Genomic DNA, 21,604 nt, shown 5'->3' on the forward strand with positions numbered 1-21,604 from the left:
CTCTTCTCCGGCTCGTACGCTCCGCTGCACTCGCGCGTTACATAATGTGCGGTACAGACGTGCCGCGGGCTCTGCCTCTGCACAACCGCATCCGCACCCGCGGGTCCATGTTCGCTGCAGCGCGGCAGTGCCCGGCTCTGGCAGCGGCAGCGCTTCAGGGTTCATTTCACAACGCGTGTTTTAGGGCGAACCGCTCACATACATGTTGGAAGGATACGGTCAAGGGTAAAGGGAGAAAACACAGTTTCTTTAGTTACACGGAATTTATCTACTGTTTGCTTTCCGCTTCTACCGTCACTCAGCTGCTCTCAGTACTGGGCGTATATTTTTTTTCTGATTTTCCCCTTCTGCCTTTTTCATTTGTGTATGTGTAATTTACTACAGCTTTTTTTTTTTTTTAATTAACGATGAGTATAATTTTCTTTTTATCTCATTAATGGATTTACCCCATTCATATTTTACATTTTTCCTAGTGTCTTTTTCCTTTTGGCTACAATACTAGTTGCATTGTTGAATCTGCAGCCCTGATCAAGTAGCTGATTTCTCCCTACACTGCTAATTTTATAAGCTTGATTTGTAACTGATACACTTCTGCTGGAGATAGCAACAGAGACTCACACACAGACGGGATGCAGGCATTTTTTCCCACAATAAAGCTCACATAATTCGAAGCAGAAAACATCTGATTCCTGTAAATGATATCACTTCCAGTACTGATATTATCAGCAGAGCTGTAGCACTGACGAATTATAATAATGAAATAATTCCATGTAAAAATCAGTATACCATATTGAGAAAATTTTCTTATAATAAGGAATCTTAGTTGTCGTTCACATTAGAAGAGTTTGCCAGTACATCTAGACTGGCAAATTTGTTCTAGTAAAATTTGTTAGAAAATAAAAGTCATATGCATAACTTACATTGTTCTCCCAGAAAAACAAGACTATTCAAATCATAATTTTGACCTGCTTTAATAAAAATATTTCTGTAGTCTTATTTAGAAATTTTAGCTTTCAATATACATGCACAAACATCTCAGTGCATTTATAACACCAGATAGTGGTCAATTTAAAACTTTTAAGTGTTGTGTTTTTCATATGTACTCTTTATTTGCAAATGCATAAATCCCTGATATACTTATGTTGGCAAGGGAATAGAATAAAAAAAAAGTATCTGTGGTAACTGAGTAGTCTAGATAATAGGATAAAAGAACAATAACAAGGTGTACAGGTTTAATCTGCAATTCCATAAAGAACAAGTAGTTACTATAGAAACTGTCACATTACATGTATCTTTAGCATAGTACTTGATATGTGAGAAAAGGCATCTTCCACACACTAACCAACTGTGGCAGAAATAAAGCACCAAGCACCATCACCCTGGCTAGGGCGATCATCGTTCACATGCTGTCTACAGAGAGAGCAGCTTTAGGCATTTTCCATTGCCAGAACAGAACACCTGCTTTCCTCCAGCTTTGAGGGAGGCACCAGAGCATAGATCAAATGTTGGCAGTGAAGGAATTACAGACATGCAGTACCTGAGTAATGGGACAGGTCTGAGAAGTTTAGGAGCTATTATTTCAACACTATCATATGGAAACTTGCTGTTGATTAATGGCAGAGTTAAAAACCAAGTTGTCCGAAAAATGCCTCAGCAGATATGTGTAAGTTTTCTTCAGTTTTACCTTGTCCTGCATCCAGAAATTCTCAATGAGGGCCTTTCCGCATGTATTGATTGCATTACATGTAGCTAAGGTCCCACAAGAATTTAAAGAGAAATGAGTCTCCAAATAGCCTGGACAGGTGATTAAATGCCAAAGTCAAACAGCACAGAAATCCAGGTCCTTAGCCAGGTCTCCAAATGTTGTGCTCTGTAAATAGACTGAATGCACAGAAATAACTATAGAAATTAATAGTTTGTGTGGAAATACAAAGAGTCATTTTAGAGACCTGTGCAATCTGACTGGATTTCCGTTTCCTCTTCTATGTCACCATTTTTGCCCCAGCAGAGCAGGCTGGAGTTTGGAGGGAGCAGTGCTTGGCTGCTGAGGTGCAGCATCCCAGACACGACCTCCTGGGCTCATTGGCTGCATGAGTTCCACTCAACTTGCCAGTGCTATTCATTAGCCAAAAGCCAAAGCCTTGCCTGTTTATTGCTGCTTTCTGCTGGATCAATCAAAATAGATGCATTCATACATGTTTATTTTGAAGACAATAGTGCTAAAACAAAAATGTGCTCTTAAGTGGAAAATCCCGTAGGGATTTTTCTAATCAATTACCCTTTATTATACCATGACAACATGAAAATATTTATATGCACACATGCAATGTTCTTGGAGAATGTACATCTCCAAATGATAGAGGGTAAATTGAGAGGCCACATCTGGTCTCTAATAAAAATAATAGAAGACATTTTGTATTTCATTCAATCTTCTACCAAACACTCTCTTTTTAACCAGCAATTGTAGATCTGGGTTAGATATTTATAGACAGGTCTGTGATTCTCTCAGCACGAAGAACTGAACAGAACATTTAAAGAAGAATAAAAGGGCTGTATTTTTATTTTTAACCATTTTTCTCACGTGGAAGAGTTTAAAATAGCATCATGTACAGATGATTGGGATCTGATATTTATATCTATCTGATATATTGTTGCTTTGTATCAGTGACTGTGAGATGGTGGGAAAAAATCATGAATGCACCTTCTATCAGGTGGTATCAGCCTGACCTCATTTGGCTTCATCATTTAGGATGAAAATTCACTTTCTGCCAGGATTTCACCCTTTTATCTTCTCTCGCCCTTCAGGTAACTGAGGGTTTTGCTTAATATCAGCAGTTTACTCTTCCTATGAGAGCAAATCATGGAGACATTTGAGAATGTGAACCCAGACAATACATTACATCTAACATCACAATCAACCAAAAAAGAACTTCTTTAAAAAGAAAACACCAGCCAAACCCTACAAATGTTGAGTGCTTTCCATGCCTCCCTTCACAGTTCTATTGTGTACCTACTGTGTGTGCAGCTCATTGTTTCAGCTGCTGCATCAGCAGTTGCAACTGAAGCCAAGTTGAGAAAAACAAACCCTAAATCCTGCAGCTGGAGGAGAGCTGCTCTCCCAAAGCCCTGGAAAATACCTTGGCTTTCCTGTGCAGGAATCCTGCCACAGCAGCCCTTGCTTATCCCAAGCTTTGCAATGGATCCATGCACTCCTATTCCTTCAGAGCCTCAACTGAAAGCAAGCTACAGTGATACTGTGAAACAAGATCAGACACATAGTTCTTTGTAAAGAGCCTGTTCTTCAAGACTGCATTACTATTTTATTTAAAAAGAAAGGTTAATTAAAACATTCTTTGCTAATTTTTCACTATTAAGGGCAAAGGAATGGGGGGGAAACCAAAACAAAACCCCTCAACGTTAACCCAAATTGGGGATCGCTTAGTAAAGTATACAACAAAAGATCTGTGAAGGTTGAACAGAAAAAAATCACTCGGGATCAAAATACATAAATCTTTGGGAATTACACCAGGAGATGCAATTAAAGAGTGCCAGGAATTTTTTGAAACCAAAGCTTTTAAAACAAATTGTACCAGCTTCAGATCTTCTGTTAAAGTGGTCTGAGCAACAGGTTGTTGGTTATTCTTAGGGCATCCTCTTCCCTCCTGCAATCTTCCTGGTTGGGGGTTTTGCACTTCATAAGAATGATTAAATATTCACTGAAGAGTGGCTTGAAAGTAGATCTTTCTCACTTGAGGACATCAGTAGGCATTTAGTGGGGGTTTAAAATTTTTTGTAATAAACAAACAAAAAGAAATCTATTGATTTCAAATATATTTAGTTTTGCCACTTATGTTCTTACCAGATGAAGAAGTACCAAACTGGGCCCTCAGAATGATTATATATCATTTAATAAATACTTAGGAAAAAATGTTATGGTTGGCCTTCACATTTTCTTGTATCCTTTAAGCATAATTCTAATTCATGTAAGAATCACATGTAACTACAATTTCATAAGGCACTGTTATTTATCTGTTCTATGACCTCCTTGTGTCTGATTAACAGAAATTATTTGGTAATTAAAAAAATAAAAAGGGGGACAATTCTTTTTGAGGACACAAAGGTAAATTTGGGAAGCTATGGAAGAAGAGCTGAGAACATCCAGGTAGCTTTACTATGGGGGCTGCAAATTCCAGTCCAGTTCTTAAAAAATTTGTAATATTGAAGTCAGGACTAGGTAATTGGTTTAGGCAATTGTCCACTTACTCAACATGAGGCCCACAGGTGGTTTTGCATCTACATAAGCTCTGAGAGTTTCCCATCTATCTACCAGCCCACTTATAGAAAGTACAAAGTAGACACAAAGTGTGTTCTCTGTTTAAGAGTGTTTTGAATCCTCTGTCTATAATGTTCCAATAGATGAGCACATAAGTGGTACTGTTGAAGTGCCTGTGCTTAATCTGGCATGTTTACAGAAGCTAGACCTAATATTTTGGTTCAGGTTAAGTAACAGCTTCATTTTGCTGTTGTGCCCAACATTTACTGGGGAGGTACTTTAAAAAACAAATCATCCTCAAAGCAGCTCACACCTTGGCAGGCTTTTATTAAATTAGGGCTTTTGAATTTTTCACTTCTTGAAATAAAATATAGGCTAAAAGACACTGGAAAGCACTGTTGTAAAGCCTCAGTCTGAACAGAATGCAATTTTCATTGAGTACAGAAAGCAGTTTTCCTTAAGAACATGGCTTCCCATGGAAAACATGGAATCTGCAAGTCTGAGTGGAGAGGGGAGGCTCAATCTGCTCTTCCACCCAGCTCCACTCATGTCGTGCAGCCATCTGGGCCTGTGGTTCCAATCAAGATCTGTTTCATCTGCTCTCGTTTCAAACAAAATTGCCAAGCCAGAGCATCTGAAGCAGAAAAGGATTTCACCCACCTGTAGTACTGTATTCTTCTTTTCAGGAGGTTTTATCAGTTCTCCCCCGTCAGTTGTGCTCACTTGGCATCAGTGGAAGCAGAGTGAACTGTAGGATAAAATTGTCTTATTGCAGCTTTGCCAGCAGGCCTGACCAGCAAATACAAGCAGTGAATTTGTCAGCACTACACTTTCTCCAGTTCCCCCTTCTTTGAAATTTCTATCAGGTAATTTTTGAAATAACATAACGCATAACACATATCTCCTGCCCTTCTAACAGTGGAGAAAATGTAAAAATGAAGTGCTTACACAATGAGCCTGAATTCATCTTCCCATTAATTTCTTCCTGTTTTCTTCTGCCACTATTTGCAGTCTTTCAGTCTGTTCAGTTTTCAGTCTGTGCAATGATTCACATCTTCAAAGCAAGGTTATGTTAATTTTCAGGACAAAATTCTTCAGAATCTGACACAATTAATTCTAGATATTTGGTTGCTTTAAGCCTCTCGTTTTTAATGTTTGACAGTAATATAATCAAATCTCTAGAGGAAGCATTCTCATTCATATACCTCTGTTTCTGATGGATTGCCATTTCATTGTCCTATGGCAGTTCAGAGAATACTTTCACCAACTTAATGACACATTTCTCTTAAGGAACAAAATTGAAAAATATGTTTTTTAATGCCTGAGCATATGTGGGGTTAATTCACTGGTTACAGAAGGTGAACATTAAAGATAACCAGGATGTTCTAATGGTCACTTGGCTGTGTAATGCCATTTTGTAATGCAGAATTACAGTTGCAGAGTTAAACTTCCAGGTATAGAAATTTAAGATAGTTGAGAAAATGTTTCTTGAACTTCATTCCTTTTGCTTTAATTATTTGGCACTCTGCCCCAAAAAAGGAAAGATTCATTTTTCTTTCAACCTATTTTCTCAGCAGAACTTCTGAAAACTTGCAATTGTGCATTGCTCTCACATTAGGGGCTTGTAAGACAGGTGGACTTAAAAGTTTTAAACTCTTTTTTATTAGTGAAAAATGGCTCTGAATTGTTTCTCAGCTGTTCAGCTGACTTGTCTGAAACAAATGTTTGCCTCCCTCCTCCCCAGCCAGCCAGACAATAATCTCTGGAGGAAATGAGCTCTCACACATCTTTACAAACCTCTGTGACAAGGCAGACCTTTCTCCACAGGAATCTCTAAAAATTGCCACAATGGAAGTAATAACCATATGAATGTTTGTCAAACTGATAATGTCATGTTCACCTTACAGCATCAATTTTTCTGTGACTGAAACTTGCTACAAGAACTGGAAACACCTGATGTACGTGCTTGGTATAAAGTACAAAATTCAAGATTTTAAGTCAGTTTTGTGGATGTGCCAGTCCAGGTTCTCTTCAGAATAATTTCTGTCAGGCACAGTAAATCTAGTGCCTTCTGTGAATGCTCTATGTCCCAGTGGGTACTGGTGGAAGCTGAAATTCAAGAGGCTTTTATGGTTAAAGGCTGCACTGCTCCCTCGTAGTCTCATCTCAGAGCTGCACATGTCCATCACTGACCAGCAGAAAACAAGGACAAATTCTGACTTGGAAAATCTGAAATGGGATAGCCTCAGTGGCTGGGGCTCAGCTTTTTGGGAGTAGTTATCTTAAGGTTTCATTTTCTCTACACTTACTGATCTGAGGACTTTGGCAGGAGTAGTGCACATGTCAGATTGTTTCCTTCCTCCATGTATTTTGGCAAAGTCTTCCCTGTAGAGGAAATTAATAAATTTCAGGGTGACATTTCCTTCTTCATCTAAAAGAGCAAGGAAAAACCTCCAACTCTCTGGGTGAATTTTTACAAATTATATTCTTAGATTTTTTTTTTTAATTATAAAAATATTTTGTCAGAGAAATAAAATCCAAGCAATTTCCCAATTTATGTGATCAATCTGCATGGAAGATCAGTGACATGCATGCTGTGTGTGTGTACATTCACAATTTGGGTACATAGGATGACTGTGAGGGTGTCTATAGATGAAGTTACAAACTGAGAAAACTTAGAGACATTTACTTTAGCGGGAGGTGAGAGCACCTGGAATTCCAAAGGGCTAAATAAAACCTCTATAAAAGATAGCACAGCTTACCTTGCAACTTACAGGCAGACTATCAACAACTTGACCTGGGAAAAAAATTATTTCACCTTCATTTTGATTGTTTGCTTTCTTGTATATGATAACAAGTCAATATAGTTTAGTAAAAGAAGGAAGAGTTGCTTTCATTGTGGAGATTGCCTTCAGATTCCACATGAATGAGCAGCAATCCAGGGTTGCTGGGTTATGCACTATCACAACAGAGAACACATTTCATTATTTCCATCTTTGTTTTGGGGGATTTCCCACTGAAGGATCTGACACTGCCCTTGGCCAGAATGAGGGGTCTGGTCTTGGTCAGTTATTGATCTTGGGCTGTAGCTAGTTCTTGTACAAAAACAGAACCCAGGGTTTATTTCTCATTTTGGATAATTTCTATGTGAAACACAAGTCTATTCTATCGAATTCATTCTCAGAGCTTTTAGAGATATGATATAATGCATTCTGTAGACTAAAATCTTTTAATTATTTAGATATTATTCCTCTTTTCATTTGCCATGAATTATTTAAATAATTAAACCCACTCCTTTCAAGCAGGTGGTCACAGGCAGTCTTAATTACTATCAAAATGACAATTTTTTTTAAGTAACCTGTTTCTTTGATTTCTAAATTATACCAGAGAAGCTCATCGAGATATATCAGATGTAGTTTCTATGTTAATTTTTTTCAGTGCTGCTTTGATATTACAATTGCACACACTCCAAACAAAGTTTCTAAAAACAAAAACAAGATATGCAGGAATCTCTTTCATTCTTTACTGGTGCTTAGGAACCTCTTGTTTATCAGACCAATCTTTCCTGTTCCTTGTTAATGCTGGAAACATTTTGGGTTTTTAAATCATCCCCAGAGGCAGCCACATTATGTGCTCCTGCAGGGTACTGCTGACTTTTTAATATTTTTATAACCTTAATTTCTGTCATATCTTTTATTCAGACAGCATCCCAAAATCCTCAGTATTGGAAAAATTCTCAGTGGCTTCAAAAGCAGATCACATAATGCTTTTATAAAGCTTATAAAGTTTTATAATGCTCTTGTATTTTTAATGAAGATCTGGCAGACACTACTGTTGAGGTTGTGATTTTGTACCTGTGAGTCCCCAGGGCTCTCATAAGATAAATGCCTCCAGCCAATGCCTCCATTTGAAATGGTTTGATACAGAATTGTTTACTATTTCTAGTCTGATCCAATCTCTGCAGTGTTTTCCTCAGTTCTCTTAATATCCCAGTAGCTCTTCAGTTCATGTAAACAGAGACTTCCCACCCCTCAGTCCTTGCAGATAAGAGGTGGCCTCTGTCTCTGGGCACAGCCATCCTTTGGGACTCTGCTGTTTGTTCCTGTTAAATTGTCATGGAGAAACAGAGAACTGCTCTTGCAAAGAAGAGCAAAATATTCTGATTTTCAAAGAGGTCAAGAGAATTATCCTCTTCAGGTAGGAGTCTTGGTGAAGCTGATGGGTTCTAGCAGGTGAGCTGGAGTTCATTGAATGTGGTCTGCCTCCTGCTCCAAGCTCACCAGAAAGTTCAGCCCAGGTTTATAGTATTTCCAATATTATATTCAGTCTGCTCCCTGACACAGCCATAATGCTGGGAGCACTGAGAATCAAAATGCTGAATCTTAACATTAAATAAGCTACTACAAGGTTCATAAACTGTGCTCTTGTGACAGGTGACTCAGAGATTTTCCCAGCATAAATTATACTTTTTCCATTTAAACAGTAGTGAGCAAGGAGTCATTAAGGAAGGTGTGCAGGGGCAGCATCCCCTGTGCTCAGCTGTCACTCACAGTGTCACTGTTGGCACCAAGGAGGCATCACCCAGCACTGTCAGCCAGTGTCTGTCATGTATGGGGGCACTCACAAGGGTAACAAAGCCTTTCTTCCCTCTGAAATGCTGATTAACTATTGCAGGGCAAGCAAGAGAGCTGCTGCTCTGGGAGTTTAGGCAGGATCACTTGGCTCCTCAGCCAGTGGCTCCCCCAGGGCTGTGCCAGCTCCCCCAGGGCTGTGCCAGCTGGCTGTGGTGCCAGGCAGCACATTCCCTTCCCATGCCTCTGCTTTGCTTTTCCTCTGTGCCCCTTCCTAAGCACAATTCTGAGCATTTCAGATACTTGTGTGATCGTGGCAGAGACACATCCAAGGTACCAACAGAGATTCATATTCCAGAGAATCTGTGTTTCCATATTATTTTTCTGTGTTCTATTACACCAGTCATCACTTTGTGGCCATGCCTGAGGCACATGCTTCAGACCAGACCATTTTGAGTTGAAAACCAGCACTTTTAAGGAAAAGGATTTGCAATATGATTTGATTTATGTAATTGAAAACCAAAACAAAACACCATTCTTATGTACTGTAAATAACTTCTTCATCTTCTACTAAATTTAACTTGTTTACATGCCCTGCAGCCATACTGAGAGAACAGAATAAATGGCAACTCCTCTTTGGGCCTATTTGAAAAAAAATCAGGAAAGGGAGGATGAGAGTGGCCAGACAGTTATGAGAAGGAAGAGATGAGTGCTCAGATAAAAAGCAGCCCAAGGGAAGATTACAAGTTCTCAGAAAAACAGATCAATAATGACGTTAACTATGCAGCTGCAAATGCAACTATTTGCATTTTGAAAACATTTTTCCCAACTACTTCACTGGGCCCAGGGTATCTAGAACACTCTCTGCAATAGACAAACCCCTTTGAAAGGGCAGTATTTTCATGAAAAAGTCAATATCCTGAAGATGCCACTGTATTTTTCAGTACAGGACCACTCAAAACCCCAACTTACCTTCCCCTCCTATTGCTCACCCACTAAGATCCAAGGATCTGAGACCTCTTTCCTTTACAAGTGACTCCCAGACAACTTGCCACTGATTTTGCCTCCTCCCTTTTCCCTCCCTAGACCTTTCAACCTGTGGTTCCCCAGGGAAAATCATGACGAATTTCCACGTGGAAATTTCAGTCTCAGTGTTAGGTAGTCTCTTTTTGTTGTTGATGATGGCCTTTCCTCTCCACCCTCTTTCTCTTCACCACACTGAGACTTTTGACAAGGTCAAACAATTCATCTTTATTTCTATATTTATATATGGGAAGCTCCGTCTCATAGCACGACAGCATTTGAGCTCAGACAGCTTGACAAAAACAGTAGACAAGAAAGCTCCTGGTACAGAGACCAGCCTGGTAAAACAAAATCAATTTAAAAAAAAAAAAACATTAGAACATCCCAAGTGTTCAGACAAAATGAGCACCAGTAGCCCCAGAAGAAATTCTGGTTAATGGCTGTACAAAATCAAAGCTGTTCTACACAACATTGTGCATTATCTCAGCAGCTTTTGGACAGACACAAAGTGGCTTTGCTGGGTTTCACACCCAGGGCTGCAGTGCCATAGTAAATCCCAGCACCAAAAGAAGACATGAAGTGCAATGAATGAGGGATGACTGAGACAAGGAAAGTCAATAAACATTAACTGGAAGGAGTAAAGCCAAAGACAAGTGACAGCAGCCCTGGCTGCATGAATGTATTGGTGGAATACATTAAAGATAATTGAAATACCCAGAGAGAAAGAAGTGAAACATGAATGCTGGCTGTATTTCCTGGCTGTATGATGATGAAGTGATCAAGAGAATTGAGAGAACCTAGCAAGGAAGTCCTCAAAAAGAGGGAATTGCAGCAAAGTGAAAATGAAACTTAACATGATGGGTTAAAAAATGGCTAGGAAGTATTTGAAAGCAAGCACAAAAAAACCAGGAAAGAGCCAAGTACATCTCCCAGCACGAGGGAGGCAGAGAGAATGCTACAGCAGCAGTTGTTTCAGACAGATGGAGTTAAATCAAGCAGTGGTTTCTCTGGGCTCAAACCAGAGTGTGTCAGCACTATGCAAAAAGGATTTGCTTATGGACTGTCCCAAGGAGCACTGGGATCCTCATGAGTCAAAGCTACACACAGGTGCTTGTGACAGGCACTGTGAGCCTAAGGCTGTCACATCTGATTTATTGCTCTTCCTCTGAAACTGTACCTCCCAAACTGACACTCTGTACTGATTTCCACCCAGAATTTAGAAGTGCCTGTGGCTGTGGTGGTGACTGTGAGCAGTCTGGGGATCCCAATTCCACGCACTTGGGCCATACAGTTTGTTTTCATGAAAAACTTTGGGAGGGGTTTAAATTGCATTTGAAAAATCTTGTATTTCACAGGCCATTTCAAAAGACTGTTGGGAAGTGTGGCTGAAGGAATTCTGGATATGATTTAAATGCTTTAGTCTGCTTCACTGTGGGCTCCCTACTGCCTGGCATTCCATAAGGCACGGAGAATTCCCAGACATATTCCTGCTGCTGCTGTCTAACCTGCCAAAAACCCTTCTACACCTACAATGTGCAACCCAACCCCCAGCAATCCTTGTCAAGAGGGTTGGTGCTGGTCATGGATGAGCTGGGGCTCCTTCCCAGGGACCCTCCAACAGAGTCCTCTGCAGAGCAATAGTGCAGGTGTCCTTTATCACATCCTTCTGCAGGAACAGTATAAATGGGCTGGGGTTACTCTTTGATAAATTTCTTTTGTTCCTCAAGGGAACAATATAGGGGTGGTTGGGTTTTTTTCACAGTGAAAGCAGCAACTCCCCTGTGTAGTGACATACAGAGCCACAGCTTCAAAGAACATTATTTCACTTTCCTTTCCTGCTTTGCCTTTCTGGCACAAAGAGGAATCCTTGTTTGTAAAATGCTGTTAGCCTTCAGTGTGAATTGTCTTGGAACTGCTTTTCCTAATTTATTTGAATTCTCACAGAAACTGACCTCCAAATGTAGCACAGGTAGTAAAGCTGTAATATCACCCCAAGGCATTTCTTGGCCTTGGCATTGTAACATGGATCCTAGTGAGTCAGTACCATAAGAAGTTATTCAGTATTAGCAAAGCCTCAGAAATATGTACAACAGAATAACCTCTAGGTTAGAATCCTGTTTTTCACCCAATTATCAAGGTGAGGGATTTTTCCTATGCACTACCAAGGGTCATGAAAATGTATTTCCCACTTGTCTCTGCTGTGAAGATCCATTTGAAAATACCTTGATGACTCTTATCCACAAAACTTCCTTATCTAACCACATATGAATCACTTTGAAAGGAGCCACATTTCTCATAGCAACCAAAGAATCAGTCTTAGCAACAAGACAAGCTGGAGAATTTTGTTTTCACATAGTTACTCGTGGACAGTACATTCTGCTTTCCCCTGGCATTGCTGTTGAGTGTTGACTTAGTAAAGGGTGAGAAATGGTACAAATCAGACTCTTGCCCATAGCAAAGACATCACTTGCTGGGCACGTTATAAGCTCTCTACCTTTGATGTTATATTTTAGGAGCCAGTGCAAGAGTACTGACTGCTGGAAAGTTCAGAATTTAAATTTTTGCCTTGACAGAACTACTACAAAGAAGTGTGTGAGGAAGCTGACAGTTCCCAAAATCTTGACTTCCCCCCACCAGAAACCACCATGAGAATAAAAGAAAGGGCTCTAAAGGCCAACATCTCTGTCTCTCTTGGCACTGCTCATGTTGAGAACAGTTAGAAAGGCTGCATAGAAGGTGACTCTGTAATTGATATATATTTCCTATATTTTCCTTGCAAGGATAATTTTAAGAGAAATATCACAGAGAAACTGGGAACATCAAAGCAATTGTCATGTTGGTTATTACCTGGTGCTGATTTCTTTAGAGGAGTTTTGGGGAAGCTTCCCAAAGAAGCAATGCTGAGATGACATTTACAAACAGGGGATGCTGGAGTAGTTTCCATCTCTCAATTCCACTTCTGTGTAAGGAAATGAGTTCCCACATGTGTTTTGATCCTCTGAAGAAATTCCAGGTGCAGGTAGCAATAGTAACTGCACTCAGCTCTCACCCCCATCCCTTCCTGTCCCCTCTGCAGGGGCTGGTGGTGTCCTGCAGGCTGGTTTGATTCCCCCACTGGTCCTGAAGTTGGAGACAGAGTTGGATGAGATCCAGGAGCTGATCCTGGGTACACTCTCCAACTGCCTCCGTGTGGAGGTTTCTGAAGCCCTGGCAGCTGGTGCTGTTCCTGTGCTGAAGGAAAAGCTCTCACACCCCTCCACAGCCATCAGGAGCAAAGCAGCCTGGGTCCTCTTAGAAATCAGGTAAAGAAACATCTCTAATGCTGAAGTCCAAGAAAGAAAGAATTCTTTCAGGAATAAATTCAGGAGTAAATTCAGAACTAATTCCAGCAGTAAATAAATGCCATTCATTTACAGCTGTGTTCCACTACACACTGAAGCTGCCACATTTCACATGTAAAGCACTATCAGCCTGAATGCACACATGGGTAAAACAAAATAGGACACATGGGGCTTAAAAAATTCCTAACTGCTATAAATCACTGAAGAAAGCAGATGCTCATCAGTCATTCCTTCTCCTCTGTTTGTTTTCAGTATTGGCAGTGGAATCAGGATTTTTTTCCTGATACAGCACTGCTAGGAAAAAAATCTTACATGAAAAATCTTGTAGAAACAGAACTCTGACCACTGTGGAGGTTGGGAGAATCTCCCTTATGTTTTTTGGAAAAGTGCTCTCTCTCAGAAAATTAGAGATCCTTGGAAACTTTCACTGTGATGGAAGACAGAAATAGTTTTCTGCCACAGGCTGCCACATACATCAGTGATGGATCAGAAAAAGCAATCTTTATATTAAATTTGTGTATCAGAGAATGGATTAAAGGAATAACTTAAGTCCACTGTACTGCAATCAGAAAATATAAGTGTTCAACAAATGTCTAATTTAAAAAGGTCTGCAGTTGATGTAGATATGTTACATATCAACTGCCACTACAGATTTCCTCATGTCCTATAATAAAGAGAGGAAAAGAGTATCATTAACATGAGTCATAAAAGAAAGCAAAATGCAACTGAAATATGGACATGAGCTATGTTCTAGGTCCCTGCAATGGCTGGGCCACATTAAATATTCTTCTCATTAGAGAGGCTGGAAAAAAAGAGAGAAAAGTGATCTGGGAGAAGAATTCATTTTAGCCCTCTGATTTAGCAGGTTTTTAAATATCTAGAGGCTTCACCAGCCAGGTTTGTAACTCCATTGCAGTTAGGACCCTTAATCCTACATCCTGTTACATGCAGCTGCCCATCAGTGTCCAGTGTACCATAGAAAGCTTTTTTAAAAAATCCAGATATCACCTAAAAATAACCTAGAACATAGTGGAGCTCGTCCTGGCAGGTGGGTGTGGTGTCCTCAGGCCTGTATCAGCATTCAGGAGGCACGGGCACAGCCATGCCTCGGTGCCTGGGGGCAGGACAGTCCCTCCAGGGGGGACAGCGGCTGTGACAGCGCTGGTGGCACCGGGACGCGGCTCCGGGCTGCAGGGGCTGCGGGCACAGCTCAGGGGCTCACTCACTTTAACCATCCTCTCTGCACAGCTCTCATGCCGAGGGGAAAATCGCCGTGTTTGAGGGAGAGGTGATTCCTGTGCTGCTGAGCCTGCTGGAGGACACACAGCCCGAAGTTCAAGTTAACTCAACGGGAGCGCTGATGTTTGCTCTTGTTACACCTCAGGGTGAGACACAGGCAATTCTGTTGGGGTACCTCCTGGAAATCCAATTCTAGGGCAACTAAATAACAAAACATTTGCCCCCCTACTCCCCAAGTCCTCAGTTTCTGACAATGTTAATGCTCCTCAAGAAACTCTAAGATTGGGACATTTCTTTATCACTGTCTTTAGCAACTGTTGCTGCTTCGTCACAATGCCTGGGGGGGACAGGATATTTCACATTTCATTCGCTTAAGTAGGTCAAGAAGTTATTTATCTACCTCACCTGCATCATTTCCCTCCAGAGGGAGAACATTTTCCACTCAAGTCCAGACCACACAGAGATCCAGAAAGCTGGAGCTGCACTGAATCACCCGTGCTCAGCAGAGGAGCGATGCTCTCTGGAAACACTCTGGGATTAGAGGCAGCTCCTCTCTCACAGCTGGGAGAGCAATGAATATTAATAAGGTCTGTAGCTCTCCCAAGTAACTTACATGACACAGAAAATACTAACTGCTAAATTTCCAGTGTGATGAATGAGTAATTAGACATAAAAGACTCAATAACAGCAGTTGTGTTCCAGTCCTCCTCTGCAAACCTTCCTCGGGCTTCCAAAGACAGCTCAGGAGTGGATCTCGGTCTTTGAAGTGTTTTTAGAAATGGAAGACTGGAGGATGTTCTTAAGGGCATCTAACAAATTCCGCTCCTCACCCCCCTCCAAAACATATTCTATCATTTAGTGCCTCATGTATTTTTGGATAATTTGTTGCAAATGAAATACTAATGTACAAGGCAGATAAAATGAACCATGAAAGATCTTTTTCCTTAAAAATAAACAGCTGGGAGCCAACCTTGGTCTCTGAAAGAAGAGCATGTTCTGCCTCTGTGCACTGCACCTCCAGGGCTGTTCAGAGCTGCAGCCGGGCAGGGAATGGAACGTGTCAGTCCAAGAGGATGACGATTAGATGTCATTACACATTTCAAAGCCACTTTATTTCCTTACAGGGAGATCCTCAGCCATGGGTGCTGAAGCCATTCCACCTTTACTGACGCTGGTTGCTGAGGAAACCAGCAAAGCGCGTTTGAATGCAATCAAAGCCCTCACCCTGCTGGCTGAGCTGCCGGAGGGCCGCCAGACGCTGCTGGAGCACAGGGACACCTTCCAGCGGTGCCTGGATGATCCCAGCGAGGCCGTGCAAAGAGCTGCCGAAATCGCCATCACCGTCATCGACTGGAAACCCTTCTGCAGCCGCGATCTTTTCTAGAGATCTATTGCCCTCTGTTGTTGTCGGGCTGTAAAGGTACACGATTACATGAGACCTTCAGCACCCCAGAGCTCTTTTCCTCACTTACTCTGGGTCAGTTTCTCCTGAAAAGTTATTTGGCAACAGTTTCACGTCTATATTGCAGGTCACAAGCAGAAAAATGGAGAAGAAAAGTTAGGAAGTGTGGAATTCTCCACGAGGAGTTATTGCCCAAATTACCAAGACTTTCCTATGATACAAGACATCAACCCTTTTTGTTTTCTTCATAACGGTCTCTCCATTTTTTTTTTTAAACCTCAGCCTATCAAACACTAATCAATAATTAATTACATTAGAAAGGTTCACAATTAACCCCTCCAGCAATTTGTCCATCCTGACAAATTGATCTAACAACAGGAATTCACGTGAATTTTGCTGCAAACATTTGTTGAACATGGGATTAAGACCAAAGTCAGAAAGTCTTTACCAGGTTAGCTCTTGTTAAAGCTGTGCTGGGGCCTCTCCAACAGGAGAGGGCTCTGGTCCCTAATTGGAATAGCTTGTAACAGGGAACAAAAGCACCTCAGGGTTTGAGCTGAAGGCAATGGAAGTTTCAGTAGCATTTTATTCACTGGGAGTTCAAGGCTGGTCACTACTGACATGTTGCAAATTTCTGTCTGCAGTTACAAGAGCGTAATTTAAGAGGCTTCAACAGGAGGCCTGGGGAAAGAAATAGCACAAATGAGCAGGACAGCCCTGGCCATTCTCAGCCACCAAGGAAGATGTGACAGGGTGGCTGGCACAGCTTCACAGCAAGTCCCATTTGTTTTCACTTGGGTTTTGTTCTCACATGGGAGTTTTATATCCAGAATTGTAGCTACAAAGCAGCTGCATCAGGTCTATAAAAGGGGTTATTTGTCAGGGCTGCTTTTCCATTCAAACCCACGGTCACACTGCAAACTGCATTACCCTTACACACAGGATAAACTCTTCCTGTAGGAGTGATTACAGTTAAAATGCTTCTCTTCCATAATGTAACCAAAGGGTGAATTTCCTCTCTTATAAAGATGTGATTTAAAAGTATTGAGTCAGTTGGATTCATTCCCTCCAGGCAGGATCTTGGAGGAACTCTGCCTTTTAAACACATAAGGCACTCGTACGTAATACATATTGGTGCCAGAGTGCATCCAACTCAATAAGAGAAGCCAGGCAGCTTTAATAACATGCTAAAGGACTAGAGCAGCACAGTGTGGGCTCAGCTACTCTTACAGAACTGCAGGAAAACCTGGTAACAGTCATCATTTTAACCCAGGTCCAGCCTTGTCACAGCCTTCCCTGATAATTCAGGTCTCACCCTTCAGTGAATTCCCAAAATAATTAGCTTGTTCAGATGCAGAAATAAGACCATCCACACTGAACTGCTCTGGCTAGAAGAAATTGCTTTGGACCTTAAACAGTGTGTTCCAAGTATCTGCCTGATCAATGCTGTAAAGACAATATAAACTGTTCCCAAAAAAGCCTCTCCATGGATCAGTGTTCTCATCTTACACACACAGTTCAGAAATGGAACAAAGCCTCAGGTGAACTCTGAGATATGGACACCACTGGGGCCCTCCCACATGTCAGCTTTTGTCTCAGCAATTCTTTGGCCCTGTTACACCTGACAACATGAAACCATCACACTCCAAACACGACAGGAATTCCCTTGGGCTGTACTGACCATGTGCTGTCCCTGCAAATGCCAGGATTTAAAGTCTGTGTATGAAGAGCCACTGATAACCACTGTTAACTGAGGTTTTCTACTTGCAGAGCTGCATTATTGACGAAAAGGTGGTTGCAGATATAATAATCAAAAGTCACAGGCTGTTTCCCTGCTTTGGGATGAGAGACAAGAGTCCCCATTTCACAAGACTGGGAATTAATTAGCACTGTAGGTGTCAGTAAAACAATTGGCTGGATCAAAGGAACAGCTAATGAACAGTTTCCCTGGTCTGACTTAGCTTGCAGTCAGGAATACTCCATAATAAAGCTACCACAGACTTGGTCACAAAAATACTGAAGATCTTTTGGAATTGCTTCATACACATTACAAAAACTTAAATGAACATCTCAGGATTGGCACCCCACACCCCAATTAAACTGACCCTTTCAAAGGAAATGCTGTGTGTACAGCAAGTCTCTGGCTTTAGCACCAAGGCAAATCTTTAACATCAATGAAATGCATTTGCCTTTTTAGCTTGAAGCCAACAATTATTAAGGCCCAGATATAATTAATGTGGTCCCAGGTCAATACTGGAATTAATGCATTTACACTCTACACAGATTGAGCTTTCAGACCAGTTGCCCAGCAGTCCTCAGAGCATCAGAAGACAAGACAGCTGAATCCATGGGAAACAAGACTTCCCTGTGGATTTTTGTGTCCCACCCAGGCAGAAGTCACATTGAATTTTTTCTATCAGTTTCCAGAAGGTTAAGAATGTTATGGCTCTTTGTTCTTGCAGCTACAGACTCATTTCCACTGTCCCTATACTCTTTCAGAAGGCCAAGGGGTGGAAATCATCCTGTCCTGCTCTGGAAAATGGCAGCTTTTAATTCCATCTCTTCATGTTTCAAAGCAGGGAGGATATTTGTTTCTTACCACTACCTTTTCTATTAAAAAAATATAAAAATCATATAGTGAGAGATTTGTCTAAGGACAAAATAGTCTGGGAAAATCATATTTGGCTAATGGCATTAAACCAGAAGGGCAGAGACAGCTACACACAAAGCTAATACGCTCAAAGCACAGGACTTCTTTTTTGCAAGACAAAGTTTGCAATTTGAATGAATAAAACCATTTCATAATTTGCTTTAGCATACCTTGTTTATAAACTATGTTTTTGAAGTTATAGGCTCCAATACAGTAAACAAAAATGCTGCACAGAGTGACAAGAAACTCACAGTTCAGACTGAAGCTCTTCCAGGTACCTTCAGAAAAGCAGGGGAGGGTCTGATCCAGGCAGGCACAGCTGCTCTGGCCCCAGCTGTGCCAGGGGAGGGGAGGGTGGGCTCAGCAGCTCCAGGGGAATTATTCTTTCTCACAGCTGCCCATGGTAGAGTCCAAGAAGGAATATTCTTCAGGAGGTACAAAAAAGGCAACCTCTTTTATTAATAATGAGGATGATAACTTGAGGCACTGCTTATACTGTCTTGTATTAAAACAACCAGTAGAAATTGGAGTGAAGTTTTGTCTGAGCACAGGCCTACAATACACACTCCATGAGAAAATGCCATGAATCACCAAAGTCAGAGGTTTTTGCATTTCCCATCTCTTTCAGCAGGATATTGCCTGCTGTTATTGAATCTGGGACTACAGGTTCTCAGTTCAGCACAAGGGAGGGTCTCTGATTGCTGCTCCCTTCCCTCTCTGTGGGTTCTCTGCAGGGCACAAACACCTGCAGCTGGCACATGAGACCACTGAGCAAATCCAAGCACCCAGCAGCTTTGCTGAGAGCAGCTTTGCTGTCACCCCACAGCCTGTGCCCAGCACTTTTCTGTGCTGTCTGTCCCCAGAAATGTCAGCTCTAAGCTCCTTTGGCTCCACACTTCAAACCAGTGAGCTCAAGTGCCCTTCAAATACAATGACTGACAGTACCTGGATTTATTGTTTAGCTTTGCTCCTCATTTTTGTGTTGGCTTTTACTTTACAGGAACACTCCTGGTTTTGCCAGTTAAGGAAGGTCAGGGATCTGAGTTCCCTGGCAATCCCAGCTGCTCTGGGCTCCCATCACCACAACCACCTGCACCTGAGGAGCTCAGCCCTGTGCCACAGCCTAATTCAGCAAGGCCAGACAGTCTGCTTGAAACCACACCAGGGCTACTGCAGACTTATTCCAACCAAAGGCCCAGACATTCCCTCCCCTGGCATTTCAGAGCATGAGATTTTCAGTAATGAAATAGGAATAAACCCAAATTCTGAGTTCTAAGAATGGGATGTTCTCATCATCATCAATACTAAATGTGTGAGATACTTGGATACATTTCTGTGGGTGATACAGACAAATTAAATGAACAATGATTATCCCTTTTCAGGATTTTTCCTAAGAACTATGTAGTATTTCTTAAATAGAAGATTTTGTTTAGTATGTGTTCTTTACAGAGCAGTGTCACAATTTGCTGACAGTGCTACTAAGGGCATATTTTATTTTATTTTATTTTACTTTATTAAAATAATTCTGTATATCTAAAGTCCACTAAAATAAGCTTTAACCATGTACCTTCCCTGGCAGGGTAAGCTGGGATGTCTCAGATCCCCTGGAACAGAGCTGTGTTGTGCTGTACATGCCATGCAGGTACTTTGTGCTCCGAGCCAGAGATTTATTTGGAGTCTCACCACTAACCAGACATTTTTCAAATGTATAATCAAACACTGGGGGAAGGGTGTGCTCACAGTTCCCACCTCTAAAGCATGACAATGCCCAGAACAGTGTAAGCTACTGCTTTTAGCTGAGTGTCCCCAACAACAGCTCATGGACAGAGATCCCCTGAAAACTGAAGGAAAGTAATTTTCTTCCTTAAAATCATGAATGCAATAGCTACCAATCTGAGTTGGCATTTAATGTTAGCTAAACATTACAATTTTATCAACTGTTCACAATATAAGGCAATTTTTCTTTGAAATTCTACAAAATTACAGGAATCAACAGTAGCTGTCAAACTTTATGTAAACATTTGAGCTCTTCCCTCCACAACATCCACCTTCAGACCAGAATGAATCAGGCTGCTGAGGATATACAGTGAATATCCCTGGGAAATTGTGTTAGACTTCCAAAACTCTGTGGTTCTGAGGAGCAAAGTCATGCAATGATGCCTGATTAACCAGGAGGTCATCGAAAGGCTGCTCACACTGCCAGGAAATCACTTGAGTTCTTTGTCTTTATCCAAAATAGCTTTATAATTTCACCGTATTTTTGTAGCAAAGAATGACAAAGAGGGATCTGGGCAATCCTCAGTGACATCTTCCTTGTTTGTTTTTCATCCATTACTATTACCCAGAACCAAAACCTTGACAGCAAATGAAGTTTCTCTCTCTTCCATCATAATATATAAAAATCCCATCACTTTGTGGACACCAAATACTTCAAAACATACAATTACTTTAATACATACAAGTCTTCATCGTTCATTAAATACAATTAATTCCACGGTCTTTCAAATACTCTATCACTGTGTTAAGGTTTGCAGTGGTATTCCTGAAGTATTGATTAGATCTGCCCTGTGCAAAGGACCCTGCAGGGATTATGCTGAATAGCATCAGCTCTACTGAAGAGCAGCGAGTCTGCTGCAATCCTGAGCATTTGGGGTTACATCCAAATGAAGCAAAGATCCTGCCAGGAGATGAAGACGTGGCAGTGATGCAAGGCCAGGAGGCAGAGCAGGGTGCTGTGGCACCTCAGGGATCTCTCTGTGCCTTCCCCTCCAGCTGCTGCCAGCCTGGAGTGTCCTGAGGCGGAACCTCGGGGACACTCGGTGACAGCACAGTGCCACCAAGGTGTGCAAAAGGAGCAGGGAACTGTGGCACTGCCTGACAGAGCACCCAGCATCTTCTTTCTACACTTGATTCCCCAGGAAGCTGAATGAGATGAAAAGAAGATCTATTGCTTTTTGCTTTGAAGTGTTAAATCTGTCTTTTCCTGTGTCCCCAGCTGGCACCAAACTTATCGAGTAGAGACAATCAGCCTGGTTTAGCTGATATCCCACAGCTGTGACTATTCTCCTTTCTGAACTGCTAACTCATGCTGCCATGCAGCAGGAA

The 21,604-nt window shown here is 41.4% G+C and overlaps 1 protein-coding gene across 1 annotated transcript in view; it reads left to right on the forward strand.

The window, feature by feature from the left end:
* The window catches only part of RSPH14 (radial spoke head 14 homolog), a 72,008-nt gene extending 56,177 nt beyond the window's left edge, over window positions 1–15,831 (forward strand). Inside the window, exons 4-6 of the mRNA XM_005428461.1 lie at window positions 12,944–13,169; window positions 14,457–14,593; window positions 15,572–15,831. Of these exons, the coding sequence (XP_005428518.1) occupies window positions 12,944–13,169; window positions 14,457–14,593; window positions 15,572–15,831 (623 nt within the window). The remainder of the gene's footprint in view (window positions 1–12,943; window positions 13,170–14,456; window positions 14,594–15,571) is intronic.
* The last annotated feature ends 5,773 nt before the right edge of the window (window positions 15,832–21,604 follow it).

Source organism: Geospiza fortis, unplaced genomic scaffold (assembly GCF_000277835.1).
Source record: "Geospiza fortis unplaced genomic scaffold, GeoFor_1.0 scaffold31, whole genome shotgun sequence".
Taxonomy (NCBI): Eukaryota; Metazoa; Chordata; class Aves; order Passeriformes; family Thraupidae; genus Geospiza; species Geospiza fortis.